This window comes from Entelurus aequoreus, linkage group LG21 (assembly GCF_033978785.1).
Source record: "Entelurus aequoreus isolate RoL-2023_Sb linkage group LG21, RoL_Eaeq_v1.1, whole genome shotgun sequence".
Taxonomy (NCBI): domain Eukaryota; kingdom Metazoa; phylum Chordata; class Actinopteri; order Syngnathiformes; family Syngnathidae; genus Entelurus; species Entelurus aequoreus.
In genome coordinates, this window is record NC_084751.1 from 13,429,423 (window position 1) to 13,450,475 (window position 21,053).

General features: G+C 39.9%; 1 protein-coding gene across 4 annotated transcripts in view; it reads right to left on the minus strand.

The window, feature by feature from the left end:
- The window catches only part of LOC133638425 (astrotactin-2-like), a 910,889-nt gene that overhangs the window by 166,587 nt on the left and 723,249 nt on the right, over nt 1-21,053 (minus strand). For all 4 annotated transcript variants that reach the window (XM_062031014.1, XM_062031015.1, XM_062031013.1 and 1 more), the window contains one exon: nt 2,308-2,441. In XM_062031014.1, the coding sequence (XP_061886998.1) occupies nt 2,308-2,441 (134 nt within the window). The remainder of the gene's footprint in view (nt 1-2,307; nt 2,442-21,053) is intronic.

Consider the following 21,053-nt stretch of genomic DNA (forward strand, 5'->3'; position numbering starts at 1 on the left):
AAAATACCCCTCATTTTTGTACTTTTTTTTCTTGTTTTTGAACACTGACTTTTTGCAGTGCATGCACCAAACCGTAGTGCTCGGAGGAGACTCCCTGTTCTCGTTCCTTTGATGGAGTCACTGATTCACAAGATGGAAAGTGTATCATTAGGACACCTTGAATGAGATCATGTTCCTTTCAGAGGACTTAGCGATCAGGAGTGACAGATTGTTTGGTAAAAGTATATCATGTTCTATATGTTATAGTTATTTGAATGACTCTTACCATAATATGTTACGTTAACATACCAGGCACGTTCTCAGTTGGTTATTTATGCCTCATATAACGTACACTTATTCAGCTTGTTGTTCACTATTCTTTATTTATTTTAAATTGCCTTGCAAATGTCTATTCTTGGTGTTGGGTTTTATCAAGTAAATTTCCCCCAAAAATGCGATTTATACTCCAGTGCAGGGGTCACCAACGTGGTGCCCGCGGGCACCAGGTAGCCCGTAAGGACCAGATGAGTAGCCCGCTGGCCTGTTCTAGAAATAGCTCAAATAGCAGCACTTACCAGTGAGCTGCCTCTATTTTTTAAATTTTATTTATTTACTAGCAAGCTGGTCTCGCTTTGCCTGACATTTTTAATTCTAAGAGAGACAAAACTCAAATAGAATTTGAAAATCCAAGGAAATATTTTAAAGACTTGGTCTTCACTTGTTTAAATAAATTCATTAATTTTTTTACTTTGCTTCTTATAACTTTCAGAAAGACAATTTTAGAGAAAAAAATACAACCTTAAAAATGATTTTAGGATTTTTAAACACATATACCTTTTTACCTTGTAAATTCCTTCCTCTTCTTTCCTGACAATTTAAATCAATGTTCAAGTAATTATTGTAAAGAATAATAAATACATTTTAATATAATTCTTCATTTTAGCTTCTGTTTTTTCGACGAAGAATATTTGTGAAATATTTCTTCAAACCTATTATGATTAAATTTCAAAAAAATTATTCTGGCAAATCTAGAAAATCTGTAGAATCAAATTTAAATCTTATTTCAAAGTCTTTTGAATTTCTTTTAAAATTTTTGTTCTGGAAAATCTAGAAGAAATAATGATTTGTCTTTGTTAGAAATATAGCTTGGTCCAATTTGTTATATATTCTAACAAAGTGTAGATTGGATTTTAACCTATTTAAAACATGTCATCAAAATTCTAAAATTAATCTTAATCAGGAAAAATTACTAATGATGTTCCATAAATTATTTTTTTAATTTTTTCAAAAAGATTCGAATTAGCTATTTTTTTTCTTCTTTTTTTCGGTTGAATTTTGAATTTTAAAGAGTCGAAATTGAAGATAAACTATGTTTCAAAATTTAATTGTAATTTTTTTCGTGTTTTCTCCTCTTTTAAACCGTTCAATTAAGTGTAAATATCATTAATTATTAATAATAACATAGAGTTAAAGGTAAATTGAGCAAATTTGGCTATTTCTGGCAATTTATTTAAGTGTGTATCAAACTGGTAGCCCTTCGCATTAATCAGTACCCAAGAAGTAGCTCTTGCTTTCAAAAAGGTTGGTGACCCCTGCTCCAGTGCGACGTATATATGTTTTTTCCCTTCTTTATTGTGCATTTTCGGCCGGAGCGACTTATACTCCGGAGCAACTTATAGTCCGAAAAATACGGTAATAATTTCTTACTTCAAGCATGAAAAAAAAAATCATGATGCCGAGCGCATATCATTATGTCAAGATAATGGCACTAGCATTTACTTAATTTAAGAATATTTTTCAACATATTAAGCAAATATGTCTCTTTTTTTTTTCTACCAAAAAAAGTGCACTTGTTATTAATGAGAATATACTTATTTTAAGGTATTTTGGGTTCATTGAGGTTAGCTAATTTTACTTGTTTTGGAAAGTCTTGACAAGCTGAATTTTCTTCTTCTATTGGCAGATAATGTTGCTTAGTTCAAATAAAATACCCCTCATTTTTGTATTTTTTTTTTTTCTTGTTTTTGAACACTGACTTTTTGCAGTGCATGCACCAAACCGTAGTGCTCGGAGGAGACTTCTTGTTCTCCTTCCTTTGATGGAGTCACCGATTCACAAGATGGAAAGTGTATCATTAGGACACCTTGAATGAGATCATGTTCCTTTCAGAGGACTATGGCTTGACTGACAGCTATTAGCACATTGGGAACAGAGTTTGCGTCCTCAACGGTTCCCTCCAGCGCCCCGGGGGTGGTTCCAGACCTATGTGCGTGCATGCATCAATGAAGCTCCGGTTTTTTTTATGCGCGGGCGTCACCTCACACTTACACCGGCTGCCTGAGGGGACTGCAGTTGGGCAGGCCGTCTCTGGTGATGGCACTCAGGTCACAGCGACACCAGTTATCAACGACGTCGCCCTTTCCGCCACACCAGTATGAGCTCATCGCGGCGCTCTTGAAGGCCTGCAAAAGGGTAACAGGTGAGAGAAATGCAATTATCTCTCGAAACATGCACTCCCTGTCTATCTGGGCGGACTCCGCCCCGCCTTACCATCTCCCCCCCACCTGAGCACGCACACATTTTCCATAGGATGACTCTCCTTTGCATGTTGGCTGAAATTATTCACCAGCTGAAATGTCCTTCAGCGCACGCAGACAGAAGGACCTTTTTAATTCCGCGGCTCCCAATTACCGGAAGCCGGGGAACATCTCACCAACATTGTGGAGCTTAACGCTTGCGATATCATATAGCTGCACTGTGACTTTCATGATGGAGTCGTGAAAGCACGCCCTCCCGTTCTATGTTTGTGCCACCGTCTGTCTACGGCGGACGGGGGGGGGGGGGTAGGGAGTGGTGGGATTTGAGGAGATGACATCATCTCCTCGCGTCGCCTTGTGCTGCTTCATTAACGGCTGAAAGGAAAATCAAAGGCTCAGTCATTCTCTAAAAGGCAGCGAAATGCCAATAGGAGCGTGGAAGCAGTAAAATATGTCAGGGCTTCCCTTAAAGCCACAGGCGCGATAAGGAAAGCGGGTGAGAGAGTTCAGGGCGAGTTTGCAAGCCCTCTGGCTCCCCCTGTCAGAATGCCAGATCAATGGAGAGTGGACCCCTCGGTTCATTTGCACACTGGTCGGGCTTTGGATTTGTGCTTGATCACCGTAACAAAAATAGGACTGTGCAGAAACATTATCAGGCCAATATATATTTTTTTTTAAAAAGAAGAAAAGCCCAACAAAGAGGAGACACACCATTACTTATCCGCAAGCAAGGCAGGCTGCTCGAAGCACAGGCTTCCATCCATCATTTTTAGAAAATCATACTTGTTGTTAGGGATGTCCGATAATATCGGACTGCCGATATTATCGGCCGATAAATGCTTTAAAAGGTAATATCGGAAATTATCGGTATCGGTTTCAAAATGATCGATATCGGTTTCAAACGGTAAAATGTATGACTTTTTAAAACGCCGCTGTGTACACGGACGTAGGGAGAAGTACGGAGCGCCAATAAACCTTGAAGGCACTGCCTTTGCGTGCCGTCTCAGTCACATAATAACTACAGCTCTTGCCACACACACAAGTGAATGCAAGGCATAATTGATCAACAGCCATACAGGTCACACTGAGTGTGGCCGTATAAACAACTTTAACACTGTTACAAACATGCGCCACACTGTGAACCCACACCAAGCAAGAACGACAAACACATTTCGGGAGAACATCCGCACCGTAACACAACATAAACACAACAGAACAAATACCCAGAACCCCTTGCAGCACTAACTCTTCTGGGACGCTACAATATACACCCCCCGCTACCCCACACCCCACCCCCACACACCTCAACCCCGCCCTCCCTAACCCTGCCCACCTCAACCTCCTAATGCATGTCCCAAATTCCAAGCTGCTGTTTTGAGGCATGTTAAAAAATATATATATGGCAGTGCCATGTTGGCATTTTTTTTCATAAATTTAATTGATTTATTTTGGAAAACCTTGTCACATTGTTTAATGCATCCACCGGGGCATTACAAAAAAAATTAGGCATAATAATGTGTTAATTCCACGACTGTATATATTGGTATCGGTTGATATAGGTATCGGTAATTAATGTCATGTCTGTGTGATCATGCTTTTGTTTTGGCCATGTGTTTGTTTTTTGGACTCTTTTTAGTTCCTGGTTGCGCTTCCTTTCTTGTTTGTTTCCATAGCAACTCATTAGTTTTCACCTGTCCTGTCACGCACCTGTTTCACGTTTTGAGTCACGCACCTGTTTTCCCTGATCATGTCACTATTTAAATCTGTCATTTTCTGTTGGTCTTTCTGGCGACATCACATTCATGCTCCACATTTATGCTCTGCACACTTTTTCATCACGCTTCTTCATGCCATGTTCACAGTTCCTTGTCAAGTAAGTTTTTGTTTAATGTCTATAGTTCTCCGCCTTTGTGCGCGCCTTTTGTTTTCATAGTCAAGTTTTTTTACCTCCGCTGTGAGCGCCTTTTGTTTGTACTTTTTTTGAGTTAGAATTAAAAATGTATTTAAATTCACGTCTCGCACGCGCCAATTTTCCGTTGCCTTCTGTGAGAACACACCACGCCGAGGACCCAGTCCTGACAATTAAGAGTTGGACAATATCGGAATATCGGATATCGGCAACAAAGCCATTATCGGACATCTCTACTTATTGTAGTTAATTTTGTGGCGAGTTTGGTCCGTTTTACAAAATAATAAAGCCACAAATCATCCATCCATCCATCTTCTTCCACTTAGCCGAGGTCAGGTCGCGGGGGCAGCAGCCTAAGGAGAGAAGCCCAGACTTTCCTCTCCCCAGCCACTTCGTCCAGCTCCTCCTGGGGGATCCAGAGGCGTTCCCAGGCCAGCCGGGAGACATAGTCTTCACAACGTGTCCTGGGTCTTCCCCGTGGCCTCCTACCGGTCGGACGTGCCCTAAACACCTCCCTAGCGAGGCGTTCGGGTGGTATACGGACCACATGCCCGAACCACCTCACCTGGCTCCTCTCGATGTGGAGGAACAGCGGCCTTACTTTGAGTTCCCCCCGGATGACAAAGCTTCTCACCCTATCTCTAAGGGAGAGCCCCGCCACCCAGCGGAGGAAACTCATTTCGGATGCTTGTACCCGTGATCTTGTTCTTTCGGTCATAACCCAAATCTCGTGACCATAGGTGAGGATGGGAACGTAGATCGACCGGTAAATTGAGAGCTTTGCCTTCCGGCTCAGCTCCTTCTTCACCACGACGGATCGATACAGCGTCCGCATTACTGAAAACGCCGCACCGATCCACTCTTCCCTTACTCGTGAACAAGACTCCGAGGTACTTGAACTCCTCCACAATCATATGGGATATTAACTTCGCTGAACGTCTATTTAAAAAAAAAAAATACACACACACCGAGCACCCACTGGCAGAAATGTAGATTGGCGCCTATGGCTTGAAAACAAGTCTTTTGGTAGACATGCACAAACCTGAATTGATTAGATAGATAGATAGATAGATAGATAGATAGTACTTTATTGATTCCTTCATCTCAGTAAGATATTACAGCTTGTAGCTGAGATTTTATGACCTATATTGAGTAAAACATGCTTGAAACTAGAACATCAACTGTTGCAAAGCTGTGTCATCAACACTCACAAGTATAAAACTACTTTTTTTGAATAATAATTTCTTACTTCAAGCATGAAAAAAAAATCCTGATTTTGACGCAATTGTGTCTCATAATTAAAACGGATGACAGCCAAATGGACTTTGCTGTTTTATTTTCAATGAAACAATAGAAAACGCGTACTCATATAGCAGTACAGTAAACTGACAGTTAATATTTAAACATTTAACATGTGACATTTCTAACAATTTTGAACATAAATAGTTAATGCACATTCAGATAAATTCTTCAAAATTATAATTAAAACATTTTTCGCCGAGGGCCCGGCTGTATATATGCGCACTAATTGACTGAAAGAGCACACACTTGGCGCGATGATGTCATGTTATCGATGGAAAAAGGCATTTTTAGAACATATGATTTGCCTGAGCGGCTAGGAGACCCCGAGAGTAACAAGCGGTTGCCTTGTTGCCTTTCCATTAAGAACAATAAACTAGTTTTTAGTATAAATTTGCTGGTTTCAAGAAATGTAATGCTGGGCGCATATCATTATGTAAAGATAATGGCACTAGCATTTACTTAATTTAAGAATATTTTTCAACATATTGAGCAAAAAGGTCTCATTTTTTTTCTACCAAGAAAAGTGCACTTGTTATTAGTGAGAATATACTTAGTTTAAGGTATTTTTGGGTTCATTAAGGTTAGAACATTTTACTTGTTTTGGAAAGCCTTGAAAAGCCGAATTTTCTTGTTCTATTGGCAGAAAATTTTGCTTAGTTCAAATATAATATCCCTAATTTTTTTATTTTTTTGTTTTGTTTTTGACCACTGACTTTTTGCAGTATATATATATATATATATATATATATATATATATATATATATATATATATATATATATATATATATATATATATATATATATATATATATATATATATATATATATATACTGTTACAGTACATACATATACAATATAAAATATAACTGATTATTTATTTCCACAGTCATGTCAATGGAACGTGTTTGTGCAGTGGGCGGACAACTTAGCCAAGAACGTGGCATGAATAAACACCAGAAAAGGGGGGCAACTGGTGGTCCAAGGAAGAATACAAAAATATAAACAATGAATTAAGAGTGATATATGACATCCTTCAACAGAAGGATCCTAACCATTTTATCCAAGAGAATATCGGGGGCAGCAAGAAAACGTCAAATGGAGACTGTTTCATTTATAAAGTGCCAATTTACAGACGTCATCTCAAGGTATTTTCCACATGGAGCCCTTCTGGAACACGCTTCTCATATATAGATACAAGAGCAAACACTTGGCAATGGGGGCGAGGGAAGGCACCTCAAACAGAACCCAGGCTCTGTGGGGCTGCCGTCTGTCTAGACTGGCTGGGTTTGGATAGCCAGTAGAGGGACAGAGGGATGATAGAGAGAGAGAGAGAGCAGGATAGAGGGGTTGAGCGACAGGGGGAGGGTCGAGCGAACAATGGGCACAACAACAACAGAAATAATAGTCCCATGACGACAGCGTCAGTGCTAATGATCCACTTCCAGCCCCGACGTCACCTGCCTCACAACGACCTATAACAAGCAGATACATGTGATGTTGCTGCAAATATGGAGGATAATCATCACGACCCTGCACGCCTCTCAGCACGCTCCAACATACTGTAGCTTCGAACAGTGGTTCTCTCACTTTTTTCACCAAGAACCACCTCAGAAAAAACCTGGCTCCCCAAGTACCGCCCAGTAGCGTAGTAGGTCTAAGAATTCATAAAAAAACAAGGCAGAGGTTTCATTTAACAAGTATATTTCATAGTTTTGGCCACTGTAACATTGCACACAGTTTGAACAGTAACACTGTGTTCGAATATAGGAAAATTAAACACTGTACTTTAATCAAGGGATTTTTTGGGGAGCCACTAGATCAGGGGTCGGCAACCCAAAACGCTAAAAGTGCCATATTGGACCAAAAATACAAAAAACAAATCTGTCTGGAGCCGCAAAAAATGAAAACACAAAAATGGCACACAAACAACTATGCGAAAAGCAGCCAATATTACATACAGATAAAGCGTCATGAGACATGCACGACTAAATTATATACAAAGAGGATAAAAGTAAAGGATATTAAATGAGCTCAAATATACCTACAAATTAGAGATTTGTCCGATAATGGCTTTTTTGTCGATATCTGATATTCCGATATTGTCCAACTCTTAAATACAGATTCCGATATCAACCGATACCGATATATACAGTCATTATGCGTAAATGTGTTGTGATGCCCCGCTGGATGCATTAAACAATGTAACAAGGTTTTCCAAAATAAATCAACTCAAGTTATGGAAAAAAATGCCAACATGGCATTGAAGTCACAAAGTGCATTCTTTTTTTTAACATGCCTCAAAACAGCAGCTTGGAATTTGGGACATGCTCTCCCTGAGAGAGCATGAGGAAGTTGAGGGGGGCAGGGTTGGGGGTTGTGGGGGGTGTATATTGGAGCGTCCCGGAATAGTTAGTGCTGCAAGGGGTTCTGGGTATTTGTTCTGTTGTGTTTATGTTGTGTTACGGTGCGGATGTTCTCCCGAAATGTGTTTGTCATTCTTGTTTGGTGTGGGTTCACAGTGTGGCCCATATTTGTAACAGTGTTAAAGTTGTTTATACGGCCACCCTCAGTGTGACCTGTATGGCTATTGACCAAGTATGGCTTGCATCCACTTGTGTGTGTGAAAAGCCGTAGATATTATGTGACTGGGCCGGCACGCAAAGTCAGTGCCTTTAAGGTTTATTGGCGCTCTGTACTTCTCCCTACATCCGTGTACCACTCCGTACAGCGGCGTTTTAAAAAGTCTTACATTTTACTTTTTGAAACCGATACAGATAATTTCCGATATCACATTTTAAAGCATTTATCGGCCGATAATATCGGCAGTCCGATATTATCGGACATCTCTACTACAAATAAGGCATAATGATGCAATGTGTACATACAGCTAGCCTGAATAGCATGTTAGCATTTATTAGCTTGCATTCCTCCAGTGACCCAATATGCCCGATTAGCACTCCAACAAGTCAATAACATCAACAAAGCGCACTTTTGTGCATTCACACACAGTATACAACTTTTGGTGGACAAAATGAGACAAAGAAGGAGTGAAAGATTTTACATGTAAACTCTATGGTGAGTTCAAGAACCGCCAAAATTAGTAGGAAAAAAAATATGTTCACCAAATGCTCTCATCAGTGAAGCTTACACACAAACATATTAAACAGTGGGCTTTGTAACAATTGGGAATGTTTGTGTCATGTTTGTCCTCAAACAATAAACATACTAAAACAAAAACAAATATTTCTCCCCCATCTTTTTTCCATTGTCAATCCTTTTTTTTTAAATGCTCCACGGAGCCACTAGGCGGCACTAAAGGCTCGAGAGCCGCGGGTTGCTGACCCCCGTACTAGATGGAGCCCGTGTACACATAACACCAGAGTCACTGCCATAAAACAAGGTTAATAAATATTATGGGTGTGCTGCATGTCAACAACATGACAAAATGCCATAGGTTAGACCAGTGATTCTCAAAACTGTGGTATGTGTACCACCAATAAAACACGGGCTCCATCTAGTGGTATGCTAAAGAATCACCTGATTAAATTATAGTGTTTCATTTTCCTATATACAAACACAGTGTTACTGTTTAAACTGTGTGTAATGTTACCGTGGCCAAAAAATATTACATACACAGTCGTGGTCAAAAGTTTACATACACTTGTAAAGAACATAATGTCATGGCTGTCTTGAGTTTCCAATAATTTCTACAACTCTTATTTTTTTGTGATAGAGTGATTGGAGCACATACTTATTGGTCACCAAAAACATTCATGAAGTTTGGTTCTTTTATGAACTTATTATGGGTCTACTGAAAATGTGACCACAATCTTTTGGGTCAAAAGTATACATACAGCAATGTTAATATTTGGTTACATGTCCCTTGGCAAGTTTCACTGCAATAAGGCGCTTTTGGTAGCCATCCACAAGCTTCTGGCAAGCTTCTGATTGAATGTTTGACCACTCCTCTTGACAAAATTGGTGCAGTTCAGCTAAATTTGTTGGTTTTCTGACAAGGACTTGTTTCTTCAGCATTGTCCACATGTTCTCAATGGGGTTTAAGTCAGGGCTTTGGGAAATACATTCTAAAACCTTAAAGGCCTACTGAAACCCACTACTACCGACCACGCAGTCTGATAGTTTATATATCAATGATGAAATCTTAACATTATAACACATGCCAATACGGCCGGGTTAACTTATAAAGTGACATTTTAAATTTGCCGCTAAACTTCCGGTTCGAAACGCCTCTGAGGATGACGTATGCGTGTGACGTAGCCCGGCGAACACGGGTATGCCTTCCACATTGAAGCCGATATGAAAAAGCTCTGTTTTCATTTCATAATTCCACAGTATTCTGGACATCTGTGTTCGTGAATCTGTTTCAATCATGTTCATTGCATTATGGAGAAGGAAGCCAAGCAAGCAAAGAAGAAAGTTGTCGGTGCGAAATGGACGTATTTTTCGAACGTAGTCAGCCACAACAGTACACAGCCGGCGCTTCTTTGTTTACATTCCCGAAAGATGCAGTCAAGATGGAAGAACTCGGATAACAGAGACTCTAACCAGGAGGACTTTTGATTTGGATACACAGACGCCTGTAGGGAACTGGGACAACACAGACTCTTACCAGGATTACTTTGATTTGGATGACAAAGACGCAGACGTGCTACTGTGAGTATGCAGCTTTGGCTTTTTTTTGCGTATGTACGTAACTTTTTTAAAATATATAAGCTTTATGAACCTTGAGTTAGGTGAACGGTCTTTTGGGCTGAGTGATTGTGTGTGTTGATCATGTGTTTGAATTGTATTGGCGTGTTCTATGGAGCTAGGAGCTAGCAGAGGAGCTAGCATAACACATACCGTACCTACGTGCGCGTCACGTACGTAACTTTTTAAAAATATATAAACTTTATGAACCTTGGGTTAGGTGAACGGTCTTTTGGGCTGAGTGATTGTGTGTGTTGATCGGGTGTTTGAATTGTATTGGCGTGTTCTATGGAGCTAGGAGCTAGCAGAGGAGCTAGGAGGTAGCATAACAAACACGCAGGTGTTATTATGCAGGATTAATTTGTGGCATATTAAATATAAGCCTGGTTGTGTTGTGGCTAATAGAGTATATATATGTCTTGTGTTTATTTACTGTTGTAGTCATTCCCAGCTGAATATCAGGTACCGTGAGTATGCAGCCTTGGCTGCTAAACATTCGATAACTTGACCGTATGTGCGCGTCACGTACGTAACTTTTTAAAAATATATAAGCTTTATGAACCTTGGGTTAGGTAAACGGTCTTTTGGGCTGAGTGATTGTGTGTGTTGATCAGGTGTTTGTATTGTATTGGCGTGTTCTATGGAGCTAGGAGCTAGCAGAGGAGCTAGGAGCTAGCATAACAAACACGCAGGTGTTTTTATGCAGGATTAATTTGTGGCATATTAAATATAAGCCTGGTTGTGTTGTGGCTAATAGAGTATATATATGTCTTGTGTTTATTTACTGTTGTAGTCATTCCCAGCTGAATATCAGGTCACCCCCGGCTCTCACAGCATCTTCCCTATCTGAATAGCTTCAACTCCCCACTAGTCCTTCACTTGCACTTTACTCATCCACAAATCTTTCATCCTCGCTCAAATTAATGGGGAAATTGTCGCTTTCTCGGTCCGAATCTCTCTCACTTCATGCGGCCATCATTGTAAACAATAGGGAACTTTGCGTATATGTTCAACTGACTACGTCACGCTACTTCCGGTAGGGGCAAGCCTTTTTTTTATCAGATACCAAAAGTTGCAATCTTTATCGTCGTTGTTCTATACTAAATCCTTTCAGCAAAAATATGGCAATATCGCGAAATGATCAAGTATGACACATAGAATAGATCTGCTATCCCCGTTTAAATAAAAAAAATTCATTTCAGTAGGCCTTTAATTCTAGCCTGATTTAGCCATTCCTTTACCACTTTTGACGTGTGTTTGGGGTCATTGTCGTGTTGGAACACCCAACTGCGCCCAAGACCCAACCTCCGGGCTGATGATTTTAGGTTGTCCTGAAGAATTTGGAGGTAATCCTCCTTTTTTTATTGTCCCATTTACTTTCTGTAAAGCACCAGTTCCATTGGCAGCAAAACAGGCCCAGTGTCATGTCTGTGTGATCATGGTGACATACTGTCATGGTGATCATGGTGACATACTGTCAAAACGTGGACTGTGAGGGTTTTGTTTTCCCGAGATGCAAGTAAAGTTGGACTGGACATGGTGTGAAGGTAAAGACATGATTTATTTGTAACTCTAAACTACAAAAAAAGGTGCAAACAAAAGGCGCGCCAAAAGCGGAGAACAAACTTGACTAATAAAACCAAAACTAGCACTTGGGCAAAAAACTATGAACAATAAACAAAAACTTATTTGGAACGCAGGGAACTATGGCATAGATTTCAAAGGTAGCATGGAGGTACAGAAATAGCATGGCATGAAGTGAGCAGAGGTAGTAAGGATAATGTCACCAGGATGATCAACAGAAAAAGACAGGCTTAAATAACAGTGACATGATTAGTGACAGGTGCGCGAGTGCAAAACGTGAGACAGGTGCGTGACATGAAGACAGGTGAAAACTAATGGGTTGTCATGGAAAAAAAACAAACAAGAGTGCACAAAGGGTCCAAAAACCAAACCGAATATAACCAAAACAAAACATGAACACACATACATGACACCCAGAGCATAATATTACCACCACTATGCTTGACGGTAGGGTTGGTATTCCAGGGATTAAAGGCCTCACCTTTTTTCCTCCAAACATATTGCTGGGTATTGTGGCCAAACAGCTAAATTTTTGTTTCATCTGACCACAGAACTTTCCTCCATAAGGTCTTATCTTTGTCCATGTGATGTGCTACCAAAAGCGCCTTAATGCAGAGAAACTTGGCAAGGGACATGTAACCAAATATTAACATTGCTGTATGTATACTTTTGACCCAGCAGATTTGGTCACATTTTCAGTAGACCCATAATAAATGCATAAAAGAACCAAACTTCATGAATGTTTTTTGTGACCAACACGTATGTGCTTCAATCACTCTATCACAAAAAAATAAAGACTTGTAGAAATTATTGGAAACTCAAGACAGCCATGACATTATGTTCTTTACAAGTGTATGTAAACTTTTGACCACGACTGTGGACTTGTTAAGTAAAACCTCTGCCTTGTTTTTAATGAATACTTAGACCTACTACGCTACTGTATTTTAATGCTGGTCGTTATGGTGGTACTTGGTGGAAAAAGCTTAAGAACCACTGGGTTAGACCTTATCATGTTATGAATACGGAGGGAAATGAGTGTCTCCATGGTAACAGCCGGTATACAGGCAAAAACCTAATTTCACCACTTTTGCACTTGTTGTCAATTGTGCACACAGTCTTAGTAGATCACCTGCAACATGCCCACTAATAACACACACAATGTTAGATTTTGCACACACTATTTACTACTTGTTAGTTGGATCTTAGTAGACCAGAACCTTAGTCTTATCCAAGAGGAGACTGAGGGCCGCAAGAGAAGAGTGGAGACTGTATAGTATAATACCGTAATTATTTCTCGGTTTGCGGCTGTTGAAGCTTGAATTTCATCTTAGAGCGGACAAGCAGGTAGTGTGCGACGAAAAAGGGCATCCCGCGACATACAATGACTCTGTACCGCAAAACAATCAATATGAGGAACCTGAGAGTCCTGGCTTCAAGCCTATCATGGAAATCTTGTAGGAAGTCCTCCAATTCCATATCTAGGGTCTAGATTTCCCATTCGACTATTCCATATACTGTAAAGGTGAAACTCGAAAAATTTGAATATCGTGCAAAAGTGCATTCATTTCAACATATCTACTTCAAAGGTGAAACTAATATGGGGTATCAACTTTTTACATTCAAAGTGAACAAATGTCAAGCATTTATTAGTTATCATTTTGATGATTGTGGCTTACAGTTTGTGAAAACCCAACATTTCTTGGAGAGTTTCAATTTGAAGTTTTCATAAGCTATAAGCCATACCCGTCAGAATTGTATTTCAAAAGAAGGCTTGCAATATATTGAGCTGCATGTTATGAGCCTATGTCATATATTAGTTTCACAATGTAAATCTAATTGCTGGGATAAACAAACCTTTGCACGACATTATAGTTTTTTCTTGTTTAACCTGTGGGGTCCAACGGAAGACACTACAGTGCAGGGTGAATGGTAACAGGGGGTGTCAGGTTCAAACACTGATGACATCTATTAAAACAGACAAGAATCAAGGAAATAAACAGAGACAGGATTAAATTTTGCTCAATTTGAGGAGAGACGCGTACACCTGTACCCTTGCACAGTGTCATCACGCCACCTCTTTTTATTTGGACTTTCCCTGTTTACATAACAACAGCTGTTTCTAAAGGAATGTGGGGTATGTAAACAGCCATTTTTTTCGGTCACATTAACACAGTGGTTCTTAACCTGGGTTCGATCGAACCCTAGGGGTTCGGTGAGTCGGCCTCAGGGGTTCGGCGGAGGTCAAAACACACCCGACTCATCGTGTAAATACAAACTTCTCCCTATCGGCGTATTACGGATACGGCAACATTTGACTGATTTGCAGGTGTGTAATTTGTTGTGAGTTTATGCACTGTGTTGGTTTTGTTCTTTGAACAAGGTGATGTTCATGCACGATTCATTTTGTGCACCAGTAAAAAAAACATGGTAACACTTTAGTATGGGGAACATATTCACCATTAATTAGTTGCTTATTAACATGCAAATTAGTAACATATTGGCTCTTAATTACTCATTATTAAGTACTTATTAATGCCTTATTCGGCATGGCCTTATTATAACCCTAACCCTCTAACCATGACCCGAACCCTAACCAAATAACTCTAAATTAAGTCTTTGTTATTTAGAATATGTTCCCCATACTAAAGTGTTACCAAAAACATATAACTATGTCTTGAATTTAAAAAAAAAAAAACATTTTATTTTTCACTAAAGAAGGGTGAATGCGCATATGAAACTGGTGGGGTTCGGTACCTCCAACAAGGTTAAGAACCACTGCATTAACACAAAACAAAAAGATGCCTCGGGCTTGGACTGGTCCTGGATCGAGCTTGGGCAGGTCTTGGATGACAATAGATAACCCCTCCCGTCTCTTCCCATCGTACACAGCGGCATTTTCAACAAAGACAGCCTCTGTCTGCTCGTCAGAAGTTTCCGAAAACAGAAACTTTTGTGATAACTTACACATAATTATTCTAACAGGGGGTATGAATGACCATATAATATCCCCCTCTGGTAAACCAACAGGTAAAAAAGGTTATACCATGTCTCTACCCTGCCTGAACCTGTATGTCTTCCCTGAGAAACAAACAAAAAAAAACAGCAGCAGGATTCTTGCCACAGACAAAATCAAAACATTGACGAAAAAACCTGAAGTGGGAGGTTTTATATACGCTCACAGACAAGACAAGTAAGAGGTATGACTTCAGTTGCTTAGGGCGAAAGAAGACCAATTGTGTTTGCCGCCATCAGAATCGCCTCAATTTTTTTTTTAAATAAAATAAATGAAGGAAACCATATGGTTATGTAAGCTTCACTGCATGGCTGCATATGTGGAAAAATAGACAAAGCGATTACTGCCGTGTTTATGTTTGACAAGTAATGTGTGCCAGTCTCTGCTGAATGAGCGGGGATTGCGATTGTGGTTTTAGGGAGTAAGGTTGACTGAGGGCACTTGAACGTCACAGCCAATGCAGATTGTCTTGGTAATATGTATTTTATAGGTAATACAGAGCAGTGGTTCGGTCCGAATTTCATAATGAGAGCCCACACTGTGCCATTTTTTTTTAAATTGGGCTATGAAGCAGTTTCATTGTACAAAACCCAAAGCCAGTGAAGTTGTCACGTTGTGTAAATCGTAAATAAAAACAGAAACAAATGATTTGCAAATCCTTTTCAACTTATATTCAATTGAATAGACAGCAAAGACAATATATTTAATGTTCGAACTGAGAAACGTAATTTTTTTGTTGTTGCAAATAATCAATACCTTAGAATTTAATGGCAGCAACACATTGCAAAAAATATATCCTTTACACACCGATGTTGCTTTTTGATGCAGTACCGCCTGAGGGATCGAAGGTCTGTAATATCATCGCTTACTTGCAGTGATTTCTCCAGATTCTCTGAACCTTTTGATGATATTACGGACCGTAGATGGTGAAATCCCTAAATTCCTTGCAATAGCTCGTTGAGAAATGTTGTTCTTAAACTGTTGGACAATTTGCTCACGCATTTGTTGACAAAGTGGTGACCCTCGCCCCATCCTTGTTTGTGAATGACTGAGCATTTCATGGAAGCTGCTTTTATACCCAATCATGGCACCCACCTGTTCCCAATTAGCCGGTTTACCTGTGGGATGTTCCAACTAAGTGTTTGATGAGCATTCCTCAACTTTATCAGTCTTTTTTGGCACTTTTTTGAAACATGTTGCAAAGTATCAAATTCCAAATGAGCTAATATTTGCAAAACAATAAAGTTTACCAGTTCGAACGTTAAGTATCTTGTCTTTTCAGTCTATTCAATTGAATGTAGGTTGAAAAGGATTAACAAATCATTTTTATCCTATTTTTATTTACGATTTACACAACGTGCCAACTTCATTGGTTTTGGTTTTTGTATTTCACTCGGCTTAAGTACAATTCAATTAAATAGTCAATAAATATAAATCAATCTCCCATATTTGTCGGGTTTGTGGTCTACAAAAGCAAAACAACGCTGGTCTCTAATTGTTTCTGGGCCAAAAAACCCAAGGGGCATCAGCTGTGACTGTAGGCAATGTCTTGATGTATTATTATTAATTAACTTCACCAGCTGAATTGTGAGTGTCATGATTGGTCGGCATCCAGCAGCTTATCTACTACTAATCAGTGGTATTATTGCAAGTTTTTTTTACTGTAAAATCGATGGCATTTTTTTTTTTTTTTACAATGCATCAATATAAATTGAAAAACTGTATCACTGTTATTTTTATCGTAAAACATTGTAAAACACATGTTTCGGTTTTAATACGATTAAACACACAGGGATTTAACGAAATGTAAATTGCACACCACGGTTATCGTGATCAAAGCTATCATGATATTGACGCAATACAGACGTACCTTGTTTTACATACGCACTGGTTTTAGTATGTTTCATTTTTAGACTGAGACATGTTTCGGTTTTAGTACGATCTAACGAAAGGAAAATTACACACCACGCTTATCGTGACCAAAGCTTTCACGATATTGGCGCAATACAGACGTACCTTGGTGTACATCCATTTCAGAGCTGTCAGTTTTTTTCCAGATAAATCTAGGGTCTTTTTTTTTTTTTTTTACAGTGCATTACTATAAATTAAAAAAACAATATCTGGTGACTGAGCTGCTACTTTTTTGCCACAAAATCGACATCCGTTGTTTTTACAGTGCATTACTGTAAATGGAACCATGGTACCAGTGATGATTTTACGGTAAATTTGAGTGACTGATCTGCCATGTTTTGAAAAATCAACAGACTTTTTGACAGTTTAACCTTGCAAATAAGCCATCAATGATTGGACAGTATGACAATGTATTCAATTTGGTAGCCACCCTTTAAAGGCCTACTGAAATTAATTTGTTTTATTTAAACGGGGATAGCAGATCCATTCTATGTGTCATACTTGATCATTTTGCGATATTGCCATATTTTTGCTGAAAGGATTTAGTAGAGAACATCGACGATAAAGTTCGCAACTTTTGGTCGCTGATAAAAAAGCCTTGCCTGTACCGGAAGTAGCGTGACGTCACAGGTTGAAAGGCTCCTCACATTTCCCCATTGTTTACACCAGCAGCGAGAGCGATTCGGACCGAGAAAGCGACAATTACCCTATTAATTTGAGCGAGGATGAACGATTCGTGGATGAGGAACGTGAGAGTGACGGACTAGAGTGCAGTGCAGGACGCATCTTTTTTCGCTCTGACCGTAACTTAGGTACAAGCTGGCTCATTGGATTCCACACTCTCTCCTTTTTCTATTTTGGATCACGGATTTGTATTTTAAACCACCTCAGATACTATATCCTCTTGAAAATGAGAGTCGAGAACGCGAAATGGACATTCGCAGTGACTTTTATCTCCACAACAATACATCGGGGAAGCACTTTAGCTACGGAGCTAACGTGATAGCATTGGGCTTAACTGCAGATAGAAACAAAATAAATAAACCCCTGCCTGGAAGGATAGACAGACAATCAACAATACTATTAAACCATGGACATGTAAATACACGGTTAATGCTTTCCAGCCTGGCGAAGCTTAACAATGCTGTTGCTTACAACGCCATTGAAGCTAACTTAGCAACGGGACCTCACAGAGCTATGCTAAAAACATTAGCTATCCACCTATGCCAGCCAGCCCTCATCTGCTCATCAATACCCGTGCTCACCTGCGTTCCAGCGATCGACGGTGTGACGAAGGACTTCGCCCGATCAGAGATGCGTTCGGCGGCTAGCGTCGGATAGCGCGTCTGCTATCCAAGTCAAAGTCCTCCTGGTTGTGTTGCTGCAGCCAGCTGCTAATACACTGATCCCACCTAAAGCTTTCTTCTTTGCAGTCTCCATTGTTCATTGAACAAATTGCAAAATATTCACCAACACAGATGTCCAGAATACTGTGGAATTTTGCGATGAAAACCAAGCTTTTTGTATTGGCTACAATGTGTCCGAATACTTCCGTTTCAACGATTGACGTCACGCGCATACGTCATCATACATAGACGTTTTCAACCGGAAGTTTAGCGGGAAATTTCAAATTGCACTTTATAAGTATTGGCATGTGTTGCAATGTTAAGATTTCATCATTGATATATAAACTATCAGACTGCGTGGTCGGTAGTAGTGGGTTTCAGTAGGCCTTTAACGGGCCAAACAAAATGATATGACTTTGAGAATTCTTACTCTAAATCATTATTTCAGTAAAGAAAAAAAAAGTGACTGTATATATATAATGACCTTGCAAGCTTCTCGCCAATTATTGCCTGCTTTCAATAAACTTCATAATCGGTGCACCAGCCCACCAGTTTTTGTGTTTCAGCAACCATGCAGCCATCGGTGTTACTAGATAAGGTGAATCTTACATGGTATTGATTATCCATCCATGCATTTCCCAGAACACTATAGATCCATATTCTGTCTTAGACTAATGGCCGAGAAGCAATCATTATGCATTATACTCCATCTTGCAAAAGGAGATATTTTGACAAAGATGCGACTGAATGTCCAGATTTCCTTTCAGTATCAGGTGATGGTTTCAATAAGGTTCTGCCTTTTAACAAATATGCCAGTGGCCTTATCAATACTGAACAAACTGAGCTGAAATGCAATCACATCAGCAACAACTCCAGCTGCAAAATTCCTTGACGTCACCATTTACCCCGACCCGCAGACTCGATGGCACCAAAACTACGATTTGTAGCATTTTATTTTCGTGGAGGCCCTGACGTGACTTGCTAAGAACGGTCGGGGTGACCTCTTTAATGTATTAATGTTTGTTTGTCTGCTATAAGCTGAACATATTACTGTCCATCTCTAGCGGCTAATACAAGCAAACACAGGCCAGCTGGCCCACTGTATTGATTTATAAAATGATCACTAGCAGTGGTAAAGAGGCAGCCCCGTGCCGGATATTGCAAACGGTGACCTAAGAGTGTGCAGTTTGTGTGCGTATACACGCATTGATGCCGTCATTCTAATCAGTCAAAGTTAACGGCAAGGTGATTTCTAGGAAACGCAGCAGGAATTATGCTTCCAGGAAATTGGAGATGCGGGTTGGAATTGGGTGGCCACGTCACCATTGGACCAATCTGTCTTGCAGGGTTAGTCTCTAATTGAAGGGCCTGTTTACACAAAATAGCATAGTCTTGTACTGATTTAATTTTATCCAGGAGGACACTGGAGGCAGCAAGAAAATAGAACACAAAGCAAAGTGGAGAATGTGGACTATAATCGGGCAATGTCATCAAGCTAAGGCACATAGACGGTGGGTTTATTTTGGTCCCGTCTCTCAATTCACCTTCAAATGACATGGCAGCTCTGCTCGACCAAGTACCCTATTTTTCGGACCATAGGGCCCAACAGATTATAATACGCTCTGCCGATGAGCGGATCTATTCAGGTATATTATCATACAAACCCGTTTCCATATGAGTTGGGAAATTGTGTTAGATGTAAAAATAAACGGATTACAATGATTTGCAAATCATTTTCAACCCATATTCAGTTGAATATGCTACAAAGACAACATATTTGATGTTCAAACTGATAAACATTTTTTTTTTTTGTGCAAATAATCATTAACTTTAGAATTTGATGCCAGCAACACGTGACAAAGAAGTTGGGAAAGGTGGCAATAAATACTGATAAAGTTGAGGAATGCTCATCAAACACTTATTTGGAACATCCCACAGGTGAACAGGCAAATTGGGAACAGGTGGGTGCCATGATTGGGTATAAAAGTAGATTCCATGAAATGCTCAGTCATTCACAAACAAGGATGGGGCGAGGGTCACCACTTTGTCAACAAATGCGTGAGCAAATTGTTGAACAGTTTAAGAAAAAACTTTCTCAACCAGCTATTGCAAGGAATTTAGGGATTTCACCATCTACGGTCCGTAATATCATCAAAGGGTTCAGAGAATCTGGAGAAATCACTGCACGTAAGCAGCTAAGCCTGTAACCTTCGGTCCCTCAGGCTGTACTGCATCAACAAGCGACATCAGTGTGTAAAGGATATCACCACATGGGCTCAGGAACACTTCAGAAACCCACTGTCAGTAACTACAGTTGGTCGCTACATCTGTAAGTGCAAGTTAAAACTCTCCTATGCAAGGCGAAAATCGTTTATCAACAACACCCAGAAACGCAGTCGGCTTCGCTGGGCCTGAGCTCATCTAAGATGGACTGATACAAAGTGGAAAAGTGTTCTGTGGTCTGATGAGTCCACATTTCAAATTGTTTTTGGAAACTGTGGACGTTGTGTCCTCCGGACCAAAGAGGAAAATAACCATCCGGATTTTTATAGGCGCAAAGTTGAAAAGCCAGCATTTGTGATGGTATGGGGGTGTATTAGTGCTCAAGACATGGGTAACTTACACATCTTTGAAGGCGCCATTAATACTGAAAGGTACATACAGGTTTTGGAGCAACATATGTTGCCATCCAAGCAACGTTATCATGGACGCCCCTGCTTATTTCAGCAAGACAATGCCAAGCCACGTGTTACATCGCTT